The sequence below is a fragment of the Callithrix jacchus genome, chromosome 10, assembly GCF_049354715.1.
Source record: "Callithrix jacchus isolate 240 chromosome 10, calJac240_pri, whole genome shotgun sequence".
Classification (NCBI taxonomy): domain Eukaryota; kingdom Metazoa; phylum Chordata; class Mammalia; order Primates; family Cebidae; genus Callithrix; species Callithrix jacchus.
The window spans coordinates 52952795-52964625 of NC_133511.1; the positions used below are offsets into that span (position 1 = coordinate 52952795).

Sequence of the window (11831 nt, forward strand, 5' to 3'; positions counted from 1 at the left end):
TGTCTCAGATATTTGGGGTTCACAATCTCCACCAGAGTGGGGGTCCCTTAAGGGAAAGAACTGTGCCTGGTTCATAGTACCTGGCAGACTGAACATTAGTGAAGTGTTAAGTGACTGAATGAGTGAGGATGAGAGAGGTCATTGGATACTCTAGGAGCGTTGAGATGGCAAAGAGGAAAAATTTGCTCCCTTGCAGGGCTAAGAGGGCTGGAGGGGCTGATGCTTGAGGAGAAGAGAGAACTGTCTGGAGAAGCCTCTATTGGGTATTCAGTGGGAAGTCAGCCAGAGATGATAGGGTTAGGAGGCACAATGAGGATATGGCTGAAATCCCAGGCCAGTGGTATCAAATGAAAAAATAAAAGCCCACAAATTGAAGTTCATGACCTTTCTGTAGAGTAAAAAGTAACTCTTTTCACTCCCACCGTCAATGGCTTTATCCGGGAAATAAAAGTGATCAAATCAGATTTATGAGACCCTGGGGGCAGAATGTCTCAGACAGCTGGGGCTTTCTAGAAGGCATAAAAATACCAACACTTTGTCCAAGTCCATGATCAAAGGCTTGCCAGACTCACTCATGAAGAAGAAAATCCACTTAACAAGATTAAGAAAATCTTTGATTTTTAATCTGCCGCTGTATAAAAATATGACTTTTGTTCACCAAATAGAATTAAGTATCAGTCAGAATGCTTTTAAAGTCTGTATCATAACCACAATTTAGCAATACCAACTGGCTGTGTGGCTAGTGAGAAATCAGCAGATATAAATCAAATATCAAGTTGAATGGACTTGCCTCATCTCACTCCCTTTCCTGGAATTCTACAATCCCAGAACATTGCAGAATGTTGGATCTGCAAGGAAACTTGAAGTAAATATCTAGACCAACGAACTAATGTTATCAAAGGCCAGGGTAGAAAAGTGAATTACTCAGGCCTCCCACTTCGTTAGTGGTTGACCTGAGCCAGAAACACAACTTTTCTCATATTTCCATTAAATGATTTTCCCTCCACGCCATGTCATGAAAATAAGGTTCAGTTAGGTTCAGTACTGTCCTTAAAATTAGTCAGCAAATTATTCCATACAGTTCAAAGTTTTCTGTCCCTGTGATTGATGTAGGAGATGGTAAGTGGATTTTGGAAGAGAGAAGGCTTGAACAGAAAGATTCGGATCCGTGGAGTATGAGGAGAAGGAATGGTGTTCCTGACCAAGATAAAGGAAAATATGATGATGAATGATTTGAGGGAAACGGACTGTCACATCTGAATTACGTGAACTTGTTTAGAAAAGTATTGCTCAGAACATATTTCACAGAGAACTAGTTTCACAACATGCTCTATTTTAAAAAGTTAAAAAGACGGGGAATTCTGTATTCAAACAAGATTGAGAAATATCACACACCCTCCCAGTGCACATTGGTGTATGTGTTAAAGGTGCCAAGTCTTCCTGCAATCAAGAAGCTTCTGCAATGTTTTTTAAACTTCTGATTAAATTATGATATACATAATGGTACTACTTAATTAACTTTCACAAACTGAACACACCCAGCATTTAGAGAAACACTTCTGGGTGCTGTTGCATTAATTTTTTTCAACACTTTCTGAAATTCATTTGACCATAGAGAGGAGGTCAGCAAAATTTTTCTGTAAAGGATCAGATAGTGAGTATTTCAGCTTTTCTCACGGTGTATGGTCTCTGGCATGTGTGGCTAGTGAGGAGCCATCAGATATAAATCTGATATTGTATACTATTCTTTTAGTATAACACTTTAAAAATATCAAAACCATTCTTGGCTTAAGGGCTATACAGAAACAGGCCACAGCTAGATTTTGAGCTCTTTACAGATCACCTGCCAAAGACTCCTTTTTCACGTGCCCTTTTTTACATATGCTTGTTAACATCCCATAATCTCTGAGTCTGCTAGAGACATTTTGGAAAATGTAGTTTAGTGAAAACGCTCTCAAACACTGAGCACAATCATCAAGTGAAGACCTGGTTAAATGCGGACCCTGGGCCTGAAATCCTCATTTTCCTTAAGCATCATAGGTGATTCCGATACAGGCAGTCTAAGAATCACACATGAAAAGGGAAACCAACAGAAATAGAGAAACAAGGGTGATGATGACTTTCATGGCCACAAACAAGGATGGAAAAGTGGGAGAGCTCAGTCATATCAAAGGACATTTTCAAAGCCTCTTTAGGGGAAAATTGCCATCTTCCTAAAGTATCAAAGATGGACATGGAAGAAGAATTTCAAGAGAGGTGACACAGTCACAACCCCAAATCTTCTAAGGTTCCTTGTTCCCTCGGGATGTCTCACTTGCCATCTCTGCTACCAACATAGACCAGTGGGGATGCGTATAAGAGAGATTTTCTCCTATGTTTTAATTCCTTTTAGTAAACCTGGGAAAAAAGAGGCATTCATTCTGGACTTCAGTAAAGACTTCTAGAAAACACAGAAAAAGAGAACCTTTAACTAAGTAACCATCAACTTTTCACCCAGCTCCTTAACAGGCTAAGAGTGAAGACTATGTGCTAAAGCAGACCTGATCCCGGGACCTTGGATCGTCTCTTACTAGTTATAAAATTCTTCATCTATCAGAGTCTCAGTTTACCCTTCTGTAAAAATGGAGATAATAACTCTTTCCATTTTGGGACTGAGAATATTAAAGGAAATATCATATTGAGAATGTCTGATACCTAATGAGTGTCCACAGGTGAGTCAGACATCTTACTGCCTTAAAGTAGAACCCAGAGAGGCCCTGAGAGAAACAGGAGTTCTCCGTCCTTCTTACTGAAAGCCTCTGTCTGAGAACCCTGCCTCTTCCATGAATGACAGACAGTGAGAATATATTCAGAGAACACTCATCTACATACTGGACCATTTCCTATATATTAAATTGACTTCTCCTTTCAGGATATGAACCAATAAGGCCCACTTAGCACAAAAGAGACACACATAGATAGGGTACGTTTTATTACAGCACCTCCCAGCCCATAATCATGCTTGGTCTAGAACACTTCCCACCCTATTTACTGGACACAGGCCTCAAGGACAGACACTGTGTCTGCTTCTCCTTTATGTATCATTTTTTCCAAAAATACTGGTATAGCAATTGAGGTTGCAATTAGCCAGGGGAAAAAAAAGGTAAAATATTTATGAATCTTAATAAAGAATTTACTTTCCTGCCTAAGTGGAGCATTCTGTATCTGATCAAGCCATCTGAAGTGTGTGAGGATGACACAGAACCACCAGGGTCTCATTATCAACAGCAGTTCTCCCTGCCTGATAAGGTCACCAGAGAAGAAAACCGCACTGAAGCTGTATTAACCATGGGATAGCTCTGAATGCTGTTTAGACTAAAGCCCTGAAATTCTATTATTTTCTTGTCATTTGCCTCTCCTGAGGGCTAAGAAGAATCACAGTGGATTGTGAGTTGGAGTTCCATAGTCCAAGTTGATTAAGGTTTTGAAACCTACATTTCATTCATCTGCCTTTCTCTCAGTCAAGGCTGATTGAAAGCAGCCATGAGGGACCTGCAGGTTTCCACCCTCTTAGAGCCTAACTGTCTCCCATGATTCTCGAAGCATTATCTTACTTCTGTTCTAAAGAGAGAAAGAGTTTTCTCCATAGGATTTTAATTGATTTAGATGAGAAATTGGTATTCAACACAAAGTCCAGATATGCACGCAGTGAGACAGATCAACATGTCACTTACTTCATTCAGCTGTAATTTAATTATGGGCAGAAATTCTTTCCAGTTGTGTGTTTCCCATAGCCCTTGATGTTTAGCATGTAAGGATAACTTTATTTTCAAATATTTTCAAGAGAAGCTTCTGAAAAATCAGGCTTGGAAAAAACTGAGGTGTTTGCAGGAAATCCCTTCTGAGGTATGAGTAGCCCCATCCTTAACATATACACCTTTTAGTCAACAAGTATTAGTCAAAGCCTATTATGCAGATGGCACCACGCTGGGTTATGAGAGCACAGGGCAAGCAGGACCCTGCTCCATGAGGGAGCTTATATTTCAATTAAGAAGCAACACTAAAACATTGTTTACACTAATAAATTATGATAAGAAATTATGATAAATATCGTGAAAAAAAGAACAAGGAATACAAGAGAAATTGGTTTAGCTCTGCATGATTAGGGATAGTAATTCAAGGAAGAGACATTCAAATTAGGATTTAAAAGATGAGGAGGTATTGGGCTGACGTGGCATAGAAGATGCTTTAGAATAAAAGAATACTGTGAGCAAAAGGTGGCATTCCTAAGGTAGAAATGAACAAATCCAGGGCCAGAAGATCAGTGTGGCTAAAGCAGAATGAGGGCAGACAGTCACTCCCATGCAGTGGTGACATTAGGGATTTGGGCCCTTATCCTAAAAGCAATGGGAAACCGTGAAAGGGCTTCCAGGGAATGAGCAGCATCATTAGCTTTGGGTTTCGTTAGTTTATTTTGAGACAGAGTCTCCCTCTGTCAACCAGGCTGGAGTACAATGGTGCAATCTCAGCTCACTGCAACCTCTGCCTCCTGGGTTCAAGCGATTCTCCTGCCTCAGCCTCCTGAGTAGCTGGGACTACAGGTGCGTGCCACTACACCTGGCTAATTTTTGTATTTTTAGTAGAGACGGGGTTTCACCATGTTGGCCAGGCTGTTCTTGCACTCTTAACCTCAAATGATTCACCCACCTCGGCCTCCTAAAGTGCTGGAATTATAGCCATGAGCCACCACGCCCAGCCTAACTTTGTATTTTTTAAATGATCATTTTGGCTACTGTGTGGTGAATAGGCTGGAGAGAAGCAAGAGAGGTTTCCGGGAGGCCAGCTAGGAGGCATTGCTGTAATCTAGGAGAATAATCTACATGTGCTCCCAAGCACCAGGCCATCGAAGGAAAACACTATTCAACTGTTGAAATCTTTTGAAAAACTGATAACTCTTCCACCTGTGGGAGGAAAATTCAATTCAACTCGACTCTTCCTACTAGAGCTTCAGGAACTACTTGGGGAGGAGCTCCATGCTGCCTATTAGACCAGAGCTAAGTGACCAGCTGACAGAGTTTCCGGAGTCAACCTCCATTCTGGAGACCCAGTCTCCACAGAATCCCCCTGTTAGGGCTTGGGTAGCCAGCTACAGGCTGTCTCCAGTCACTACCGGCAGGGCAGACACTGCCCAGTGAGTTGAACACAGCTCTTGCCTTTCAGTGAGTGAAGAGACAGTGGGCAGAGGAGGAAGAGGCATGAGCAGAGAGAGAAGTTAGAGTCAGACACTAAGATGAAGCCATGTGTGAGCCCGTGACCTTGCACAGCTGCTACCCTCGTGTGCACCAGTTTCTTCACCTTACTGCAAACTGGGACTAACAGACCTGCCTCATAGGATTTTGTGAGGATTAATTTAAAGTAAATAAGTTAGTACATATAAAGCATTATTTAGTACAAAACCTGGCCCCGAGAAGTCCTCAGTAATGGAAGACTGCCAGGGAATTTGGACCCAGGCTCAGGTTTGAATCCCAACTCTACTATTTAGTCTTTGTGACTTTGTAAATGAAGTTAATAAAATTCTCTGGGTCTCAGTTTCCTCAAATGTTCAAATGGGGATAATAAAACCTACTGGAAAAGGTGGTCATGGAGATTAAATTAGTTAATGCGATTCACTTTTACTTCTGTCTCCACTTCCCCATAAAGAGGTGTCTATGAGCAGCCTTTTCTCGAAGCCAGAGGAGGAGCTGCCAAGGCAGTGAGACAAACATGAGAGCAGATCAGAGGACTTAGAGGCAGGCAGGCAACACCCTCACTCCATACTGCTTCTGTCTGCACAGAGGAGACGATTATTCAGGGTGAAGCTGAATCATTCTGCCAGATCTCCCTGGGGAGAGACTAATTAGCATTTAAAGAGATGCTGGAAATGCATATTGCTGATAAGGTAAAACCTTGCCACCCAGAACGCTGCACTAAAAATGTGCATCCTGCTCTGACAAGCAAAGAAAGGAAACCTTCACAAATCACTTTCCTGTTTTTCAACTGAGGAAGGGTGGCTTGCGCTGATTGCGCCAGCTCCAGACTTGTCAGGGAAATGCAGGCTTGCTCCGGACAGGGCACTTTGTTTGCTGATTCAACACCGTCAGGGAACACCCACTATGTGCCAGGCACCTTGCTGCAGATGAGGGAGACATGATGTAAACCTCGAGGAATTCGCAAGGGTGAGGGGAGACAGCACAGTGTGGTGTGGTGTAGTAAGGGCCTTGGGGGCAGTACGCTGAGCTGCAGCAGCCCCGACATAGTGGAGACTTTGACCGGGAGCATTTGAGCTGTAAATGATACTAATAGTAGGAGAAGAAAAGGCAACATGGGCATTCAGAGCTTGGCATCACATAAGCATCATCTCTGAGTCAAGAAGAAAGGCAATGCAAGTGGAAAAGCAGTGTAGGCAAATGCAGAGAGGTGTGGAAGGTGACCTCCACCTGAGCTGGGCCATAAAACATCCCCAAAATGAAAAGTCACCTTGCAAATCAGAATGGGAGGAAGAGTAGCGAGAGAGTTTCATGCCCAGGAAGGTTAGGAATGAGATAAATCCAAGGAATGGCAGAGCCGGAGGGGTCCATAAACTAACTGGTCATTCTCTCAAATGAGGAAGAACTTGGAATCAGAGAGGTAAGGACACATACTCAGTATTACACAGCCCTAAGTGACAGAGCCAGGACTGGAAACCAGATTTCCTCTTTACCACTTGGGCCTGGATTCCTTCCTCTGCACTAAAGCAAGGGTCCCCGCGGCAAAGACATTCAGTCAGGCCAACAAACTGGGAGTTGTACTGTGCACTAACAGCCCTGAGTCAACAATACCCTCTAGACCTTTTGTTCATATCAAGGCCTGGGAGACAGAGAAAGGTTGGAACGCAAGCCCAGACTCACTCAGGACCCAAACTGCCAACCAACTTCCAAAGGAAAAGGAGAGGCTTAAACAATACTTCCTATTGGGACCAATCTAAGTATCCAATACTAGCCAAGTGATTAAATAAATAATAAAAAATCCATTCAATTGAGTGTTCCTCAGCTATCAAATTTTTTACAAATGTAGTAACATTAAAATACCTATTAAATAATAATAAAATGAGACATCAACCATTAAAAATATATTAATACTAGCTAAAAGGCAAAAATAGAATAAAAACCAGTAAAAACAAACCAAAAATGTTGGTAAATGGCTGTTTTTCTAAATAATGATAAAAGTGATTTTAAAACTTTAATTAGCTTTTTCAAATTATCTTTAACTAGCTTATTATACCTGTATAATACTAAGTTATACTCAACATATATTCATAAATCACTATGTATAGAAAAAGGCATGTAAATTATATTTCTCGTTTCATGCTCTTTCATTGAAAAGAGCAGACTAGCTATGTTTAAGGTCAGCTAAGCCAATGGGCAATCAGTGTGCATCTATCTACCTATGTGCCCACCATCGTGCCACATACTATAGAATATAGAAAAAAAATAGAAGATACAGAACTGTACTCAAAAATCTTAGAGAAATAAGATTGGCACAAGTGCAGAGTCTGGTGTACAGTAGATCTCCCTTAAATAACTCATTGCATGAATGAAGATAGGTTCATGTGCAGGATTGTCAGCATCCTCCTTCCATCTACTCAAGGGAATAGTCTGGAACTTCTTTTCCAAGACTCTCTTTCTAGTATGGTTCTGGGTCAGTTCTGTCAAGGAGAGGCTCTTGAAAGAGCTTTGGAAGTCCAAAGTGAAGTCGTTACTTCCCAGGGACAGCTGTTTGCAGGCATGTGGGCATTGGTGGAAGGCAGATGTTTAGACTATCACCCTGAGAATCACCCTTTTTGGTGGTGCAGAATGTTGAATCACCAATTATATCTCTTATCACCTCTGGGTAGCCTCCTGAGAATTACTCACCTTGGAGAGGTGGCTGCTGAGATCAGTAGAACAGCTTCGCTGAGACCTCTGTACTTAGTAGTTTTCTGAAAGCAGAAATCTCCATCTTCCAGTGGCCATGGAAATCTCAAATTCCCTGTATTAAGCCTCTTCCTACTTGAAATACCTAGAGTAGCTTCTGTTCTAACCAAATCCTAATATGGACTGCATATAATGAACTGCAAGACTGAGTGGACCCTGCTATTCCACAAGGAATAGGAATGCTGGCAAAGTCTGAATCATGTGGGGGTCCATTCTGAGCCAGATGAACCAACCAGATGAGTGGATTACTTATGTGTGGATGAATAACTGTCCTTCCTGCTGACGTCATTTAACTATCCCCTCAATCCTTGCCTCACTCATTTAAGCTTCTTTCTCAAAAGTGTCTGCCTCTCTGCCATTAGAAAAGCTAAGAAAATCATGCACAGGCTTTTTTTTTAATTAATGCTAATAAATATTGATTCTCCCCAGGAGAATCTCATTTGGGCAAATTAACAGTTTGGTTTCCTGGCAGTGGCAGCCCATGTCCTGCAATAAGCCTAAAGGAAATCCTTACCAAGTCATTGAGACATCTCTAGCATAGGAACCCTATTTCCTGGGATCTCTTGCAGATGAATCCAGCCCCCAGCATCCACGGGGGCCATGGAAGAGTCACACAAAGCCCACTCTGGCCTGGCAAATTCACTCAAAACCAAGGGCAGTTGGGCCATCTCATTCATATGGATTACCCATCCATTCAATCCACTTGTGTTAAATATATAGAGACATGATGGCAGCAAGCCATGGTCCCTATCCTTGAGGAACTCAGCTATTCTAAGGTAACAACAAATGCTAACATTGTAATCATAGAAGGATGCTTCTTTTAGTGTCAAATGGTATTTTAACCTAAGTGCTGTTATAAAAATATAACTATTAATAAAAGCCAAGTGACTCGAGGTCGACTGTCGAATAGAGGTAATTTTATTTCCAGGAAGGAAACATCCAGCAGACAGGTGAGGTTCTGAAAGAAGAGGTTTGGGGAAAAGAAAATGGAATTGGTCTTTTAAAGCCAGTTGGTTCTAATAATTTTTTAAACTACAAGTCTCTCTGTCCCATTTAGGAAAGCAAAGCTTCTGAACACTGCGTACTGCTGGTGACACTAGGAGTTACCCCTCAGTGTTTAAGTGCCAAGATGGCTGCTGTGGTCGCTACTGTGTACAGACGCATCCACCTGGAGACTGGCTTCTAGCTGCTTTTGCTCCCTACCTTGAGTCATCTAATTTGGGATGGCTCCCAGTTGTCATTTTATCAAATGTCAGGTCGCATGATTGGCAACAGTTTAGATAGCTTATTAACAGAGTAACAACATAATTTATCACCCCAATCAGGACATCGTTTAAAGAATATGCTGCTGGTAACTACAATAAAATAATGCAAGAGCTGGAACCCAAGACAGCCCCAAGGAGGACAGCCACCTATCTAAAGGAGAAGCAGAGGACATACATGTGTTGAGCTTCCGTGTGACATTCTACCAGCCATTTACATCTTCCTTCTCTCGTTTAATTCTGATAACAACTATAAGATGTAGATGTTACTTATTCTAATGTTACAAATAAAGACCTATGGATCAGTTAATTAATGCATGAAGGAAGGCTTTCCAAAGGAGGTGACTCAATGGGAAAAGAAAGAATGGGTAGGACCTTTAAGGAAACAGAGGAAAACAAATGATTGTGTTCAGCTAAAGGGAAGTGGTAAGAACCCATAGCGCATGGCTCAGGGGGCCTAACCTTTCCCTTCCACTCAGTGCTTCACAGGGGCTGCCATCCGCAACTCAGAAATTCCAGCCACTGTCAGGAAGGTAATATTCCTGCTGACCTCAACCAAAGGAAATGGGTCAGGAGCAGGAATATTACCCTTGGTGGACCAACAATAATCTTCCAAGACTTCTTCCAAATCTGTTTTTCTAAACCTTCATTCAGCTAAGGTTGCTAAATTGACAGCATGTGAGTGGAGGCTGCAAGGGCATTTGCCACCATGTCAAGAAGGCCTGTTTGTGACTCAAGCCAAAGTGAAGGAGACACAGAGACACCTGGAAAGAAACAGGGACAGAAAGAGCACGGGAAGGACACGGCTTGAAGCCTAGACCCAGGCATGCCTGCAATTTAGAATTATACATCCTGGGATTTTCAATTACATAAACCAATAATTTCATTTTCTTGTCTAAATTCAAGGTGTATCCAAAATATGCCTGTAGCGCTCAAAAGACTGTCAGGAGGTATCAAATTTGGAGATGCCATCATGGGAATTGAATCTCAGGAGTGAATGTCATGGTCAATGGCAGGTATATGGATAAAAAAGTGGTAAGCCTGCCCTTTGTGGGGTACACCATACATAACCAGGCCTGTAGGGAGAACAGCAAGGGGAACTCAGGCAATGTGACTGAGAAAGAGCCATCAAAGACGCAGAGGGAAAATAAGGAAAGAGTTTATGCCATTGCTGAAGGAGGATTGCATCAAAGAAGAGATTGCTCAGCAGGGCCAAACACCACAGAAAAGGGAAAGAAATTATCATGTTTTAGGAAAATTGGGAAAACACCCCTTTCCCTCATCACTCATGTCAGGGCTATAAGGGTAGAGTAAGAAATTGCTATAAGATGAGTCAAAGTGTAATTGGCAGCCAAAGGCCAAATTCTCTGGCCATTTCTGCTTCCATCTTACTTGACACCTAACTGTCTCTCATCATGTTGATGAGTCCTTCTCACCATGTTGATGAGTCTCTTCTCTCTGTTTCAGTGCTGTCACTGTCTCCCTCTCTCCTTACTTCTTGTTCCTACCTTCTCAGTGTTCTTCAGTGATACCTCATTTCAAACCAACCTCTTAAATCTTCATTTTTCTCAGGGATCAAAGGCTCTCTTCCTACCATACACTTTCCTTGGCCATGTCATTCATTTACGGGCTCTGCAAAAGCCCATGACTGGTAAGTTCCTAATATGATTTCAGGGTCCTAAATCCACACTTCTAGGATGGGGGCCGCTAAAGCTGTTCAATACAAGAAGGGAATCCTTTCCTCTGAACAGACTTCAAATATGTCCACAGAAGATTATGAACAAAGACGACCTCCCCTGAAAGGAGAACCAGGGACCACCACAGCCACCTACAGATGTGCGTGCTGAGCACTGCACGAGACCACCTAGAGGAATGGCAAGCTCAGGCTGAAATCCAACCTGTCATCTGCTCACCACGCCCTCTGCTGCAGCACTGCATGCACCCGGGAGAAGGGTTGTTGTTTCCTTATAAGCACAAAGACTGCTTGCCAAAGCCTTGCACCAGCAGAACAATGACCACCCAGAGGGTTACCCTTTTCTAAATTATATAAAAATGAGGAATGGACCAACAGTGGCCCTGGGAACCCAAGAAACAATGGATAAGGGAAATACTTAGGGAAAGCAGAACTAGGGGCTGACAGAGAAACTTAGTCCTCTATAATGTCAAGCAGTCTTCAGAAACCCTATCAAGAGGACTGATCATTGTTTCAGAGGAGCTCAGATGCCTTCCATAGTTGGGACCAAAAGCCTACTGGCATTCTCCGGTGCTTTGTCCGCTGCCTCTGGCCCCAACAGAAACCATCTGTGGTCATATACACATCCAGCTCAAATGGGCACCCCTGGTCCATGACCTGTAGGGTTTGTGCCGATGAACGGACTGCCTGGCTGCCAGGAAGGCAGTCTCAGCCATATCATCCCAATCCCAGGTAGCTCCTTCTTTGTTAACCGATACAGCAATTTTATCCTTTGAGCTAAATGGGACACAAATGTCCACCAATATCCCGGGAGGCTCACTAAAGTTTGCAGCTGTCTCAGTGCAGTGGACTGGGGATATGCCTGAATTTTGTCAATAATGGCTTCTGATATGGCCTTTATCTTAC

The 11831-nt window shown here is 42.5% G+C and overlaps 1 protein-coding gene across 1 annotated transcript in view; it reads right to left on the reverse strand.

Annotated features, from left to right (window-relative positions):
• Positions 1-7345: 7345 nt before the first annotated feature.
• The window catches only part of LOC108593770 (uncharacterized), a 32843-nt gene continuing 28357 nt past the window's right edge, over positions 7346-11831 (reverse strand). The window contains exon 2 of the mRNA XM_017977704.4: positions 7346-8928. Coding sequence (XP_017833193.1) covers positions 8489-8928 — 440 coding nt within the window. The 3' untranslated portion in view covers positions 7346-8488. The remainder of the gene's footprint in view (positions 8929-11831) is intronic.